The following is a 17,353-nucleotide window of genomic DNA, read 5'->3' as shown; positions in this document are numbered from 1 at the left end:
GCTGCCTGTCAGAAAAGGACCTGGGGGTGCTGGTCGACAGCCGGCTGAGCATGAGCCGGCAGTGTGCCCAGGTGGCCAAGAAGGCCAATGGCATCCTGGCCTGTATCAGCAATAGTGTGGCCAGCAGGAGTAGGGAAGTGATCATGCCCCTGTACTCGGCACTGGTGAGGCCCCACCTCGAATACTGTGTTCAGTTTTGGGCCCCTCACTACAAGAAGGATGTTGAGATGTTGGAACGTGTCCAGAGAAGGGCAACGAGGCTGGTGAGGGGTCTGGAGAACAAGTCTTATGAGGAGCGGCTGAGGGAACTGGGGTTGTTTAGCCTGGAGAAAAGGAGGCTGAGGGGAGACCTCATTGCTCTCTACAACTACCTGAAAGGAGGTTGTAGCGAGGTGGGTGTCGGTCTCTTCTCCCAAGTAACAAGTGATAGGACCAGAGGAAATGGCCTCAAGTTGCGCCAGGGGAGGTTTAGATTGGATGTGAGGAAAAATTTCTGCAAGAGTGGATAAACATTGGAACAGGCTGCCCAGGGAAGTGGTTGAGTCACCATCCCTGGAGGTATTTAAAAGACGGGTAGATGAGGTGCTTAGGGACATGGCTTAGTGGACATGGTGGTGTTGGGTTGACGGTTGGACTCGATGATCTCAGAGGTCTCTTCCAACCTTAACGATTCTATGATTCTATCAGTCAGCCATTTGCTCTTTGTGCAAAGACCAACAGCACCTAGGACTGCATTAGGGAGAGCATCACTAGCTGGTTGAGGGAGATGCTCCACTCCCTCTACTAAGCAGTGGTGAGATCACATCTGGGCTCCTGGGTTCAGTTCTGGGCTCCCCAGTATGAGACAGACATGGATATACTGGAGAAAGTCCACTGAAGCACCACAAAGATGATGATGGGAACAAAGCGTCTGTCATACAAACATCTTTCTGAAAGAGCTGGGTCTGTTTACTCTCAAGAGGAGAAAGCTCAGCAGGGATCATAACAATGTATATAAATACCTGATGACGGGGAGTAAAGACGAGACAGCCAGACTCAGACCTTCTCAGTCACCCAGTAGTGACTAGCGAAGGGATGAAAAGCAATGCATACAAACTGAAATAGAAGAAGTTCTGTTTAAACATCAGAAAAAGCTTTTTTACTGGCTAGGGTGGTCAAGCGCTGGGACCGACTGCCCAGAGATGTTGCAGAGTTTTCATCCTTGCAGGTATTTAAAATCAGGCTGGACATGGTCCAGACCAACCTCATCTGACTGACCTACCATTGGACGGGGGGAGGTTGGACTGAATGATCTCCAGAGGCATCTTCCAGCCTCAACTCCTCTCTGATTTGATGGTTCTGTGAAATTCTCAGCCAACTATACCAAGAATTCATCATCACTGAAAATGGGTGCTTTATGGAAACATTCAAACTAATCTTTATTAGTCCCTTCTCCATAATTAGGATTTTCTTGCTAGCCTCCCCACCATTAAATTTCAGGCAGCTGCTTTTGCTTGGTATGTCAGTACTGAGAGGGCCCTACCTTCAGCCTCTTGCCAACCCGACTAACGGCTGCTCTCAGAAGGCCATAATCAGAGCTCACTGCCTGAACAGTAACATTCAAGACATGCAAAAAACATTTAACCAAGAAATGTTATGTCCTCAGAGCAGGAAAATTGGTAGGAAGGGATGAGTCATGATGATCTTATCCCCATCAGCAATTCCCTATCGTGACATGTAGTCTCAGAACAAAGTCAAGCCAATCCTCAGTCAGTACTAACAGGATCAAAAATACAGTAGGAAGTAACCTAAGCTTGACCACAGTTTTAACATCCTCAGCAATGCCTCAAAAGTAAAGCCAACACAGATCTCACCTTGAAATTTTGCACCAAATCAGAAAGCCTCTCCTCCTAAACCAGAAACAACCCGATTCCCAACTTAACAAATGCCTTCTTAAGACAGTCTGCTACACTGTTTCCAACATTATTAGGAGTGTAAAGAACCTCTCCAGCTTCAATGCTAAAGAAAGTTTTTGTGGAATTGCAACCTCACTTGCAGCGCAGAGAACTATGTTATTGAAATTAGTAAGGCTCCTCAGAAAAGAAGATACCATTTAATATAATAAGAATGGCAATTAATTCTGATACTCATAAGAGACAGCAACTTGTCACAGAACTTTCCTTCAGTGTTAAACTGTATGTAGACCTACTGTGATGCTACCAAAGGTTTTGTAAGCCTCAAGAATCAGGGACAAAAAGCCATCTGCCTTTTATTGGTATTAATCAATTCAGCTGAAATTTTTAAATTTGTTATCACCAGAACAGTACTTAGGAGGCCCACTAACAGACCAAAATCACCCCTGGTATAGGTATCCGACATTTTTAACACTTTCGGAAATCTATATTGAAGATAAGTTATCAAGGTGTGCATTTTTCCCTGATTCTGAAAACAAAACATTAATAATATAGTTAGAAACTAAACCCGTCTGAGAACTCATAAACTCTTGCTCTCTGAGGTTTAGTTGGCATTTTACTCACAATGGACAATATTTCTTTCACAAACTCTTCCCCCTCCCACCCCTGTAGCAGGGAGAGTATTCAGCTTACCTGAAAATAGAAGAAAGCTTGGCCAAACCAGTAGTGCATGATAGTAATCTGTGCTGCATCAAATTTCAAAGGTCTCCAGATATATTTTGTCATCATTGTCTGAATCAGCAGACAAAACACCAAGACTGGTAAATTGTGAGGTCTAAATAGAAGGGCTGCTAGTAGAACCAATCCACTATACACTTCCCATAATCCTGTACTCTTCACACTGGAGTCTGCAGAAATAACCTGTGACTTTAGTAAATCTTTAGTGCCAGTGAAGACTATGCCAAGAACAAAGACATAAACAAAACGAGCTTCAGTAATCCCCCTAAAAAGGAAATTAAAAAAAGAAAGTAATAATAATTAATAAAGAAATCAGAAAGATGAGCTACTTACTAATATCTATTTCACAGGTCAAAAAGTCTTTCAAGAGAGAACTGCAAGACCAATGCAGTTCTGCCAAACAGGTTAAATTCTAAGGCTAGTACTGGCCAACTTCATGAGAGCGCTTTCTCAAATACAAAAACACTAAAAATTATTCATACTTAAATTACAGCAACCTCCAACTTTAGCAAAGAAAACAGCTTGTGCTAAAAACTAAACTAACCTAAAATATAAAAATAAAATGATGTGTCAATTAATGTAACCAAAATAAATTTATGTTATTACTGTTCAAGGTCTGGATCCATGTAGTCATGTAAATATGCCATTTATATAGCATAATGAATTTCCCCAAAAATACTCCTTAAAGTGATATGGAAACTTTATTTCAGGAATTAAATTGACTTAAAAGTGACTATTCCCTTTAAGCTCTTCAGTGATTTTTCACAACTCATTCACTTAAACATAGATTTCTTTTTAGCCAAGCAAAAAGACAGTGATAGTATTTGAAATTCCTTATTTCAGTCTGAAATTTCTGCATACTTCAGACATTTTCTCACCTTACACAGCTGCACAGATATACAGATGTGCTGGTTTATACCAGCACATTTTTTCCTTGTAATTGTACACATTTTTCAAATCCCTAAGCAATCCCATTACAAAAACAATGAATTTTTAAAGTAGTAAGTGTAATTAGCATCTACTGCTATGTTCATTACACGTATGAATTCATTGGCCTCTTCATCTCCAGTGAAAATCGGCTTCTGAAGAAAGCACAGCATCTCATCTAAAAAGCTGACAAGGAGAAGGACAGGTAATCTTAAAAACTGTGACCTGCTATTCTAGAAGTGCAAGGCCCAAGGAACAAAGAAAGTGAAAGCAGCTATCCACCAGAATGCATATTCTTATGTTTACTGGGCAAAAAAAGTCACAGATCACGTTAGTGTGAGCTAAGCTATAATAATAATCCAATGAACTCACCAAATGAGCATATTAAAAATTTTGTGGTTATAGATCTATTTTTTTATCTTGCAAAAGATAAAAATACACATTTATCTACACACTTTATCCATAATTTAATATACACTGTCCTTAGGGATTACTAGTCACTTTATACATGAGTGGTGAATGAACGTGGTCTTCTACAAAGTTAATATAATTCACTCAGAAGTGAGGATTCTTGAGTCATCTGGACTTAATAATATATGGAGGATTAGACCATGACACTAAAAAACAGTAAAAGCATAGTTAAACTTGGTGTAACTAGTGTAACTAGCTGACCACAGAAAGAAACACTAGTCAAAATTTCTAAAAATAAATTTCTCCATTTAAATTTATGTATTTTTTCAGTCTTTCGAAGGTCACCTTCCTTCTCAAACAATTACTAACAAATGAGCTTGAATTCAATCTTTCTTTTCCACATACAGGAAGCAGAACCAGAAAGCAAGAGGAGAAATAATAAGCAATAGTATTTACATGTTCAGTTTTCTTTTTGCACCCACAGAACCAAGAAAAAAGGCAAAACCACGACATAGTGATGTGGCCTTCCTAAACATGAATACAGTGCTCTGTGCTGTGGTTTAGCTTTCAAAGCTTCAAACTCATACCTAATGGTCTATGCAAAGGGGCTTGACTATTTTATTCCCTTAAATCGCAAGTCTTTGTAAATCCCCCATAAGGACCATTGGCTTTTTCCTTTAGGGGGAAAAAAACCCCAAACCAATAAAGTTTAGAGAGTTCCTGTGTTTTTGGCTAATGCAGAAATTCAGTGCCCTATTTCAGTATCTCTGGTAATTCTGGTGTGATTATTACCATAAAATATTCTAATATATTCATGTGACTTAGAAGTAAAACTTTAGGAAATAGCTTTGGGTATTTGTCACTATTAAATGAGTTAACTGAAAACTGAAATTAACCGGTTGATGGAAATCCAAACTAAAAAAACAATTTCTCAGCAAATGCACTACTATTATTTTGTTTGTGTCAGTATGGTATATACTCCTCTTTTTCATTGCACAAACTATAATTTTTAAAAAAAATTCTGAGGAAAATGGAGGGCCAAATTACTTCCTTGCATTTCTTAATTTAGAGGTTATCTTAGTGTAAGCCATAGAAGACGGGGCACACTTCAGTTGCCTCTTCTCCCTCATCCACCACCCAGGAGTTGTCACATTCAGAGAAAACACTTGTCTTCAGTGAAGGCTACAGAGAGGGGGCGTTTCAGAGCAAAGATTCTCCATCTTACAAGAAGAAAGCGTTATGTGTGAAAAATGCAGTGGCTACCTACAACTTTTTCTCATATTACACAAAACTACCTCTACCTTGCTCCTGGATCTGGAGCTATTCCATGTCATGAATACACTAAAGATACCTCTAGACACATTTAAAAGAAAAGTCCTGGTTTTGTTCCTGGCGGCATTTTAAATAGGCTTTTACCATTTATTGTTATCAGTCATCTAATAAAGATGAGCTAGGATCACTATGTCAACCCATCAGCTAACATCTGAAATCTAACATGTGTCTACCATCTTTTTTGACATGCTGTATTGGGAGCCTTGCCAAAGATAATGTGCTTGAGGAGTTAGTGATCTCGGGCAAACCAGTCTGCTCTATTAGGCCTTGTACTTTAGGCTTGAGAAGCCCCCATGTTAGCATGAGTAGCCACTGCAAAGGACTGTGCTGGAACCCCTGTGCTGGCCTGTGTTGTGCGCTGGTGGGCGTTATGACAGAATAATGTTCTGACCTGGCAAGAGTAGATACCTGTTTGTTTTGGCTTGGTTGGTTGGTTGGTTTTTGGGTTTTTTTTAAACACAAAATAAAAGGCACCATGGTATGGGAGGGAGGCAGAACCTCTCCACAGATGGGACCCATGTGCCACAGCGTGCCATTGGAAGATTCATCTGGGGTTTGTCTGATGCTGCACAAAAGCAGGGTTCCCAGCATCCGAAGACACTCACTACCTCTATTCCTCTTTTTTACTCTATCTTATTAAAACAGCTATTTTGTTACACATTTGTTGTTGTTACTTTCTTACTGAGATCTGGAAAGAGCCCTGCACCACACTTCCCACCCCAGGTGCAGAACACATGCTGACGCAAAGGTCAGAATCTGTGTTTGCTAACCCTATCAGCTTTCACCAAACAGTTTACACAGAGGATCTAAAGGGTATAAAGCTTTGAAACATGACAGTAACTTTTAAAGTAGTATATAATCAGAGATATATAAGGGTCTAACATAATTTAAGCAAATTACCATGTTCACTATTTATTTAAGGTGAAACAACACAAAAAGCTGGTATCTTTTCTTGTTATAATTGTGATCAATATGCTGACTATAGAATGAACAAGTTCCCAGTAAATGTTTTGCCTTTAGTGTTTAAGTACTCCACTTATTTCTCTAATCGCATTTTATTTGCGGCTCAATTGCTGTATTTAATGTTCTGTCGCACACTGCAATATTTTTCTTCTTATTGCAAGGACAGTATCCTCCAAGGATTTTACTCAAACACAAAGATAACTACAGGTCACACTCAGAAGTCAGGCATGTTTCAAACACAGAGCCAAATCCTGCAGACTAAGTAAAGATTACCATTACTTTCACGTCCAGCAGAACTAGCACACAATGTTAACATTAGTGTACAACTAGAATTATCTTCAATATTTGGAGAAATGGAATGTATGTAAATATATCTAGATATACATACATGGTAGTATTTGTTCTAAAACATGCCTCGTTAGCAAATCTGATCTTCTATGTGTCCTAAGATCTGCTGCAGGGTTTTTTTCCATCTTTCCACATCTTGTGAATCTCTGGCCCCTGATCAAGAAGCTCCAACAGAAACCATTTGTATCCATATTAAATTCAAAAAGAGTGCCAGAGAAAGTTTATTACATCCAGAAGACAACTGTTTTACAATTTCTCTTCCATGACCCCTTCCCTCCTCATCAAACGTCCTAACTGAGCCTGGAAGTTTTCTGCAGCTCTCTGACATTTAGAAAAACTTGAGGCTGCAGATCCAGGTACAACCCAACAGAAGAAAGTATCATAAGAAAACTAAAGCCACTTAGCTACATTCCAAAAGTAGCTATTGGTAAAAGAGCTAATAGCTTCCTTACAGTTACAGACTAGTTCTATAAGAAACTTAACATGCATATAGAAATCCTTAGTATGCATTGTGCAGCACAGCCTAGACCTCAGGAAGGATTTGGTTACATCTTGAAAGGTCATACATTACAGAACACTCACCTGGAAAAGAAAGATACGGAAAAGCAACTCTCTCAATTACCAACTAAGCATTTTTCAAAACTAGGAAGTAGCTAAATGAGCTTGGCATGCACTCTGCTAAACATGTCAAGTCCACCTAAAACAAGAGGAGATAGTGCATTTGGAGTTTTCTTTGTAGCAAAAATACAGGGTATGACTATTAGATTTTCCTCATATTAATTCTTATCTGACTGGCTTATGATCTGTCACAGTTGCAAGACACTTCATGGGGCTCAAAATTGTGCACACACCACAAAAACTGAGCGCTGGACACCTACAAAATAGAGTTTTATTCATAACAATGCGATTTCAGCCTAGACATAACATCCCCTCCCACCTCATCCCCTGATATCCAAAGTGTTAACACCTCTCTAGAAATAGATTTACATATCTGTTGATTAACTTACTTTGAAATATCTTTGGTGTCATGTTGCCATGGAAATATGACATTTCCAATAGCTGCCCGGTAACTGTAGACTCCCAGGAGCCCAAGTGCCATAGCAATTTTTGAAACCAGGGAGCATCTTCTTTGAACCAGAAAGAAGATCATAAGTAGGGAGACTGCAGCCAAGAAGGAGAGTTCAGATTTATGTTCAGAGCTGGGAAACAAACAAACAAACAAAAAAACCCCTTCAAACCATTGTAATTACTGCTAAACACATTTGACGGAGCCTTAGCTATAGCACTGTATTTCCAAATTAATCACTGCACTGACATCTGTTATGAACTTTCCAAGAGGTATAGTAAAATAGTTAAAAGCGGTTTTATTAATGAGGTTTTCTATTCAAGCATGCATGTTTAAAAGTGTAATTATTGTGTTCCACCATATACTAGTTATTCTGTTAATTATATAAAAACTGAGCTGCATATTGCATAATGGAAAAGGGTGTAATGTTTTTAAACTAGGGTTTTCTTATTTATATATTTTCAAACAGTGCATTTTGCTTATACTACAGCATTTCATTTTCTAACATAAGGCAGAAAAGAATTTTGCACTATAGAATTAGAACTATTCTCCCTTTTTAAATAACTGCACATGTATTTGATTTGTTTAATTTTAGATATACAAAACATTACCTAGCCAAAATGACCAGAAATATACTTACATAGTTTAAAACATACACACGCAAACACATTAGCACAATATGACTCCCTTATGCAACTACAGCACCTTGTACTGGATCAATACATACGAGCGATAAAGACACATAATTTGTAGCATGGCCAAGAAGATTACAGATACAGTTTGTTTGTTCCCCAACATCCTAAACAGGTAACACTCATGCCAGAATCAAGGGCATTTCATTGAGCATGCTGCCAACATTATGTATTTAAATCTACAGTGATATCAGTTAGCACTGCAAAATGTAATGGGGTAAGGTAAAGATCTGCACTCAACCCCTACCATAGCTAGCTACGCAATATCAGAAAGCCCACTGTAATCCAAGTATTGCTAACCCTTGCCTACTGCAAATATTCCCAGTATCCCAAATGACCTAAACCCGCTAATTTTGTTAGATTCTGTTCTAATTCTCTAATTATTCTAATTCTGTTAAGAACATCATGTCAAGTGTGAGAACCAAGGGCTCCATCTTCTGTCTTCCACACTTCAAAATGCCATGATAAAAGATCTCGCACTTTAGCAAACTGACAGTGAGCATGGACTGTTATCTGCATTAACTCTGATCGCACTTACAAAACTCCAGTTTTATCTCTGATTTAGTCAAAATTATAGTACTTCAAACAGGTTTACTTCCCTATTCCCTAGTATATGCTTTATCAGGAGTTTGACCAACAGCTATTTCAGCTTTTGTGCTTGCAAAGTCACAGAGGAAAGAACATGGGGCAGAAAAATTGTCCTGTTAGTCCTCCCTGCAGGACCCAGTCAAGCACTTCATACAACTTAACAAGACCCTCAAGAGATGCACTGCTCTCTGCAGGCCCATAGAGGAAAGTGAGAGGAATAATAACTAGAACACTATGGGAGAGAAAATGTAGCCTTGACGCTTCTCCTCACTATTGTTCTTCCTCTACAGGAGGGGACAGTAGAAGCAGTGAATGGATTGCTGCAGCAACCTGTGAAGACAGTGCACACACTATCTCTTATGATCAACATATAAAGAACTAATTTAGTAGCCACTGCATCTTTCAAATGAACCTTTGTGGAAAATTTTAAAAGCTTTCAGGCTGTATTCTCCTTGGCTGCTCAATTGCATGAGAGCAAGAAAAAACAAATCAGGGATAAAGAACAGCACATGATCATCATCATCTTTGTCTTTGTCTCTTTATCTAAAAAAGTCAATGCACTTCTGTTAAGAGACTCCTGCAGGGAAATCTAACATAGCAACACATAAAAATTAAAACAACGTTCCTACCTTTAAGAAGTAATTGCTAGTGCTATATCAAGCAAGACACTCACTAACAGCTGTAATTTCCTACAGTGAACATTCGAAATCATACTCTAACCCCACCCAAAAGAAAATTCTCAGAGGAGGCGCAGTGAACAGCAAGGGTGCGTTCAAAGTCACGTGCACATCAGTCACCAATAGTGCATTCTTGGCTGCTAGCACAGGGGTTTATATCCAACTTGTGTCCAACAGGTTCTCTGAGAAGAGTTCTCTGCGATTTCAGTTTTGGATTTTTTGTATCAATGTGCTGGTTTTGGCTGGGATAGAGTTACTTTTCTTCACAGTAGCTAGTATGGGGCTGTGTTTTGGATTTCTGCTGGAAACAGTGTTGGTAACACAGGGATGTTTTAGTTACTGCTGAGCAGTGCTTACACAGAGTCAAGGCCTTTTCTGCTTCTCCCACCACCCCACCAGCGAGTAGGCTGGGGGTGCACAAGAAGTTGGGAGGGGACACAGCTGGGACAGCTGACCCCAACTGACCAAAGGGATATTCCCACCATATGACATCATGGTCCAGTATATAAAGCTGGGGGAAGAAGAAGGAAGGGGGGGATGGTGTTTGTCTTCTCAAGTAACCGTTACATGTGATGGAGCCCTGCTTTTCTGGAGATGGCTGAACACCTGCCTGCCGATGGGAAGTAGTGAATGAATTCCTTGTTTTGCTTTGCTTGTGCACGCGGCTTTTGCTTTACCCATGAAGCTGTCTTTACCTCAACCCAAGAGTTTTCTCACTTTTACCCTTTCGATTCTCTCCCCCATCCCACTGGGGGAGAGCAAGCGAGCGTCTGTGTGGTGCTTAGTTGCCGGCTGGGGTTAAACCATGCAAATTTGTTGAAAAAAACCCTACTCCAGTGTTTCACAGAGTTTGCTGAAGAAACAATAAAAGGATTTATAGCAAGTGAAGTCAGGTCAGCATAAATCACCTACAGTTTCACAGTTTTCCAGCCAAAGTTCTTACAGTTAGGCAGCTAAGTGCATATTAAGTTAGCACGTATTTTGAAAGGGGATTGTAGTTGCTCAACAGAGAGTCCAGCCATTTAGCAAAGTTCTAAATGATTTTGATATTCTACTCAGAAATACAAGCATGAACGTGCTACTCTGATCTCAGCTGAAATGTAGTGGCATTTGCCCAAACCACAAAATTGAAAGTGAAGAGCCAATAGTTTCCTGAGAGAGAACCTTGGGAGGGGGGAAGGAAAAAGAGAGCGCTTTGGCTATATGTTCTTACTATAACAGCTTGTGGTCCACACTTTCATACTTCTGGTATCACAATGAAGATTGAATACATTTCCTTCCACTGCTTTGACCTCACCTCACTACTGCAAATACAAGTAGAGTGAAAGGAATTATAGATGTGCACGATTCATATTTTATGTGGATAAAGCCTTTTTTTCATTGTGTACTTTCATTCTACTACGTACAACAGAATACACAGGAGTCACGTGGTACACTAGCTTTGTGGGGAAGGGCATTTGGGAATGGTTAAGTACGTTATTACAAAAAAATATTATCACCTTCCCATGCTGCTGCTTCTCGTCACTTCTCTTCAAGCTGATGCTGTCATTGACAGCTTCACCCCTTCCACACTGAGCCATGTAGCAGCTCAAGTATCTTTCAAAGTATACCTTTCAAGTACCAGCTCTGCCCAAGATTAACAGCCAAATGAAGCTAAGTGAATATCAACTAATTAAAACCAAAACCTGACTTCCAGGCAAATTTAGGGATTGCATGTTCTCTTCCACTTCATCTACTGCCTGATTTTCTTTTGCCCTTTTTCCCACCAAAGTCTTTTTTTTTTTGCACCAGCAGGTTTCACAGAGTCTCTCTCTAAATAACAAAGAACATTTTCCTTATTTCAGCACTGTTGAATGCATCCCTAACAGCTAAATTCAACACACTACAGGTAAATTGATTCTTTGTGTTTTGCTGCTTAGGTTTTTCCATGCACAAACCTGCACAATAGTCTCTTTGTCTCAAATGCTGAGCCCCTTAAGCACTGTCCAGATAAGCAAAATATTAGTCTGAGCATGAGCACAGATGACTAATAGATCAATACAGGGGAAAAAAAAAAGAGGGTAGTTTGTTCATTAGTTTATCTTAGAGACAAAATAGAAGGCTGGCTAGAAAAAGCCTGAGCAGCTTTAACTCAGACTAACAAGGGTACACATGATCTAAGTAAGGTTCTCATTTCTTATTACTAAAAAATGTGCTATTAAGACATAACTATGCAAATTAAACACATACTAAAAATAGAATAACAATCAACCTTACAGACTAGCAATGCATTTTGGGAAGAGGAATAAGTGCTTTATGCAACTCAGCTTATCACCAACTTTTAATTTATGCTATAAGGAAAACATATCATCTCAATCCTGATCAAAACACTAGGGAAATAGACGTCTCTGCCACTCTGTTCTCTTGTGAAGGAGAAGCAATAAAGATGTTAAAACCTCTAACCAAAGAAAATGCAAGCATGCTTGCCAAATAGGAATTCAGCGATACTCTACAAACCACAGGATATGCAAAGATTTATTTGCGTCGTTGACCGACCTTTCCAAAGTTTGTCCAGTGAAATGTTTCAGACCAAAGAACTCACCTACATCCCATCACTCAAGTCCAAAAACTGCGCACTTCAAACGCTGCTATTTGGGCAATCTTTTAATCCTATAAAGCAACTGAAGTATATGTCAGCATGGTGACATATATTGTATTCTCCTGTTAGGCTAAAAACTGCTCTATTGATTTAAGTCAGGATGTAGCTCCACAGCAGCCCAAGCCAACCTGTGCCAGAGCTGCCAGGGTTCAGCTCTTTCTCCTGCTCCCTAAACATGGCAGAAGTAGTTACACCAATGAAAGGGAGAAGGCAGAACTGTGGCAGCCCCAATGATGCATCCCCTTAGCCTGCCATGACACGGCATTCTGGACTGTTCCACATTTTTTTTAAAGCCCCCAAAACTAGGAGTTTGTGAATCATTATTTCTTTCTCGATCAGATTTGAAAGTCAAGTGGGTTTTTGTAAGGAATGCTTGACAATGGCAGAAAGAAAAAACTGTTTATGTCTGCAGCACTTCAAAAGATGCAGATACTTCCACATTTTGTTTCTACAGGAATTTCAGTAGCAGCAGTGCTGGCTTGCACACTCTTCTTTTCCTGCATTCCTGTTACTAGGCCAGGAATTTGCCTGTGAAGCTGGATGGTAAATCAGAGGGGGAAGTGATGCATCTGAAAGCCAAAAGTTTCCCACCCCGTCTTGGGTTATTTTTCCAGCCACATCTATTCAGTGATTTAGTTCACCATACTGACAAAGCAACAGCTGTGCTGGTAAAACACAGGGTCAGTGAGGGGAGGAGCAAGACAGCATGTACCTTGCCTTGCAAGGCAAGAGCCCCTTTAATATACCATTATAGCCAAACAAGCAGTTGTAGCCTAAGACTATAGCTGTAGGACCTTTTCTCTTCTACTTGCTTCAAGACCCAAGCAAATAAACCCAAGGTGAGGCTATAATTTTGTGGGGAAGCACAGGGAGCAATTCACCTGTAAAATTCTTAGATTTTGGTTTTGATATCTAGCTGCTGTTCTTCAGCCTTACTGAAGGGGGAGGTAGACAGCTTTAATAATAGGGTTGTGATGGCTTTATGAAGGGGAAGTAATACTTAATCAACCTGACAGACTTCTGTGATGAGATGACTAGCTCAGTGGAAGAGCGGAGAGCAGGCAGCATTGTTTATCTCGGTTTTAACAAGGCTTTTAACACCATCTTCCATAACATCCTCACAGGCAAACTGATGCAGTCCAGGCTAGGAAAGCGGACAGTGAAAACTGGCTCAACTGCCGGGCTCACACGGTCAGCAGCACAAAGTCCACCTGAAGGCCAGTCACTAGTGATCAACCCCAGGGCTTGACACTGGGGCCAATACTGTTTAACATCTTCATTAATGACCTGGATGATGGAGCAGAGTGCCCCTTTAGCAAGCCTGCACACAATACAGAACTGGGAGGAGCGGCTGATCCAGTAGATGGGTCTGCTGCCACTCAGAGGCACCTCAACAAACTGGAGAAATGGCCCAACAGGTGCCTTATGAAGTTCAACAAGGGGAAGAGGCAAGTCCTGCACCTTGGAACAAATAGCTACACACATCAGGACAGATTGGGGGCTGACCATCTTTTCAGAGATGGCTCTGAGCGCTGGTGGACACTGAGTTGATCGTCAGCCAGCAATGTGCCCTTGCAGCAAAGATGACCAACAGCATTTGGGGTTGCATTCTGAAAAACATTACCAGCAAGTTGAGGAAGGTGTTTCTTCCCCTGTGTTCAGCCCTGGGTCCAGTTATGGATTACCCAGTACAGAGAAAGATATGGACATATTGGAGCAAGTGCAGTGAAGGACTAGGAAAATGATGATGGGATTGGAGCATCTGTCATACAAGGAGAAGCTCAAAGCACTGGGACTGTTTAGCCTCAAGAAGAGAAGGCTCAGTATGGATCTTACCAGCCTGATTGGAGGTGGAGGGTGTTAAGAAAGACGAAGCCATATTCTTCTCAGTGGTGCCAAGCAAAAGGACAAGAGGCAATGGACACAATTGAAATAAAGGAAATTCTGTTTAAACAGAAGAAAAATTTTTTTGGGAAAAAGAAAACAGGTTGCCCAGAACAGTTGTGGAGTCTCCATGCTTAGAGATATCAAAGACCCAGCGGGACAAGGATCTGAGCAATCTGTTCCAGATCACTCTGCTCTGAGCAGGGGAATTGAACCAAATAATTTCCAGAGGTCTCCTCCAACCTCAACCATCCTGTGATTCTGTTGTTTTCAAAGATGGATAGGAATTCTGCAAAACACACCAACTCAAAATCACAGGAGAAAAAAAAAGGAAACACAAAAATAGACTCCTTCCTCCCTTTTTCCCCTTCCCTCCCCAATAAAAAAAAAGCCTAAGCCAGAACAGGTGTAAACAACCTTAGTTCACCTGAGTGGGTTGCTTGGAAGCTCCTGACAGGCAATAATGTTAGAGCTGGGCATACAGGATTTCCTAGCTTTTGTTATAGATCAGGAAGCCCTAGAAGCACCTGCTGTAGCTGCAGGCTATGCTCTACCTGTGCAATCTCCCTGAATCCCCACAGCCCAAGGCTGTAACAGGTTTTGCTCTATAGTCATACCTAGCACCAGGAAATTCGAGGTGGGAGCAAAATTAACTGAGACAGGATCTTTGGAAGTTAAGTCCAGGCATGCACGCTCCATTTTTGGAAGTCTGGTAACATTTCCAAGTGTCAGTAAACGTTCCTGGGGGACTATATAAGCAAAAGCATATCCCTGAAACAAAGGCAATTTCTCAGCTGTAAGAATATAAAGTCCTTGTTTCGTGGCATTGTGGCACTAGTACACTTCAAAGAAAAGGGCAGACAGTCTGAAGAAGACATCTGGCTCAGGGAGTTATTGGGCAAATAGATCTTCGGAAGATGCTCAGGATTAATTACAAAAATCCTCCTAGTTGCACCAAATCACACCTAATCCTGCTCACACACATTAGCTCATAATGAAGGAGTTCTCTATCATGTGGACTTAATGTTGCGAGTATGACATTCCTTCCTCAATCCCTCACCTCATCTCAGGAGGAAGAATGCATGGCAAAAGCTTTGGTATAGAACAACTGCTATAATGCAATAAACTCCCTCATAACTCATGTCTTTCAGCACTCATGCCTGTCACAGCAATTAGCATTTTATCTGTGAGGCTGCCAATAATTAATAAGTCTATTAGTTCATTTGCTCATGTCACTATTAACGAATGATGAATGACATTTCATCCACGTGTTTTAAGATACTGGCAAGAAATCTCTTTATCTTACACAACACAGCCTCCCCATCTGCTGTCTGCAAAAATCTTGACTAGTCAGTCACAAGGCATTGCTCCTCTGTCCACCAGTTGAAGTACAGAAGACAGTTCAAATATCAAGTACTTTTTATCACTGAATAATGGCTGTAGTTCTTCACAATACTAAAAGGCAGTAGAAAAAGTAGAAGCCCTTCTCCAGTGTACTTCAGGTTGTAAAAAATTCCCTTTCTTATCATACTACACTTGAGAAATACCTTCAGTTTTCCACCCACACATTAAATGCCTGTGATAGACAAGGAAGAATTCTATGTGCAGCATCTTCTCCTGCAACTTCATAAAGTTTGGAATTGAGTGGAACCTTCTGTCTTAATTTCAAGGGTTTAATTCTATTAAGCGATTTTTAATTTCCCAAACCAGACACTGTTGACTTTCACATGGAAAATATTTACTTTTTGCCTCTGATAAACTTATTGTGTATAATTGGCATTAGTTAGATAAGTCATGGTGCAGGGCAAGGATTATAAACTATTGATAGTATACAAGGAATTACTCCTGCATGAAATAGCAGTGAAAAATTCCTTATGTTGCTTCACTGTTTACCCACTTTGCATGTTTACAGCACTTTCTAAACAGCAACTGTATAGAAATGTATACATATTTCACCAAATAAAACATACATTAATTTTTAAATAAGACAGAAAGTATGACAATAAATCAGATACACACCTTGTTAGCCAATGTCCAAAGTCTGGCCGATGAGCCCACTGGACACCTGTCTGATTCAAGGATCGAAGCAGCCGACAGCAAATAAGGATGATCCATGGACTTGCTAAGCTTATCCACTTATCTGATCCTTGTATGAATTCAGCTGAAGAGGTGGCCTTGCCCAATTTTGCATTACCTGCTGCTGGAATGTCTATATTCTTGCACTCAGAGGCTTCCCCGATACTATCAAAATTTTGTTTCACAGTGGTGCCATGTTGAGGGTCATATTCTTTCAGAAGAAAATTATTTCTGCAAAGTTCCTGACACAGTGCCAAACAAAGTGTATTGATAAGAAAATACCAGGTTTGATGTTCCTCTTCTATAAAACTGCTTGCCCCCAAACTCAAAACATGGCCAATTGTTCCAGCCAGAATCAGCACATTTACTTCTGACCACCTGGAACTGGACACAACTGGATTCTGCAAACAAATAAACAAAAAAATAGCAGTAGTGAAAGTGTATAAAAATTTCACTTGTTTAAGCATTCATAGTGTGCTTACAGGAATTTCCTCTAAGAAAACAAAATAAACAGTGAGAAGTTATTTCTATCTTGACAAATCCCAAAAATTTATAGAAGAATCATTTTAGTGTAGCCTATTTAGCTAGCATTGCAACATAATCAAACCGTTTAAAATTACATTCTGTTTAAGGGAAAAAACTTCTCTATGAATAACCATCACAACTGTACAGATAAAGATTCCCTACCACCCTGTGACAGAACATTTGAAACAAGCTCCCTCCCCATTGCACATTCGTAGATGTAAAAATAGAAATCCTGCAGATATCAAACTTGAGATACAGATAGTAGGTAATTTTCTAATAGTTTAAATCTGTGCTACCCTCAACTCAGTACAGTGACAGCCTTCACTACTCAAAATAACAAAAGTTACTTGAAGACAGTCTGATGGCACCCCTTAACCTTGCTTAGCTTGAAATGTGTCTTTCATCATAAAATCTACTTTAAACCTTACCCATCTATTATTTACTTTGCATGTCGTGCCTATCTAAAACTGTAATATTCTTTGTCTAATGCCTCCATTAGTTTGATTTCCTGTTCACAGCAGCTACTTGGAATTGCCTCATCATCACTGCCCTCGATGATATGGCTAAAAAGAGCATCTGGTTCATTGACGTTATCA

At 40.0% G+C, this 17,353-nt stretch overlaps 1 protein-coding gene across 1 annotated transcript in view; it reads right to left on the bottom strand.

Annotated features, from left to right (window-relative positions):
* Nucleotides 1-17,353, bottom strand: part of PIGG (phosphatidylinositol glycan anchor biosynthesis, class G) — a 111,690-nt gene that overhangs the window by 69,703 nt on the left and 24,634 nt on the right. Inside the window, exons 8-10 of the mRNA XM_009331517.1 lie at nt 16,176-16,633; nt 7,619-7,810; nt 2,586-2,895 (exon numbers count right to left, since the gene is read on the bottom strand). Coding sequence (XP_009329792.1) covers nt 2,586-2,895; nt 7,619-7,810; nt 16,176-16,633 — 960 coding nt within the window. The remainder of the gene's footprint in view (nt 1-2,585; nt 2,896-7,618; nt 7,811-16,175; nt 16,634-17,353) is intronic.

The sequence above is a fragment of the Pygoscelis adeliae genome, unplaced genomic scaffold (assembly GCF_000699105.1).
Source record: "Pygoscelis adeliae isolate BGI_AS28 unplaced genomic scaffold, ASM69910v1 Scaffold289, whole genome shotgun sequence".
Taxonomy (NCBI): Eukaryota; Metazoa; Chordata; class Aves; order Sphenisciformes; family Spheniscidae; genus Pygoscelis; species Pygoscelis adeliae.
This window is presented reverse-complemented; position numbering and strand designations above follow the sequence as displayed.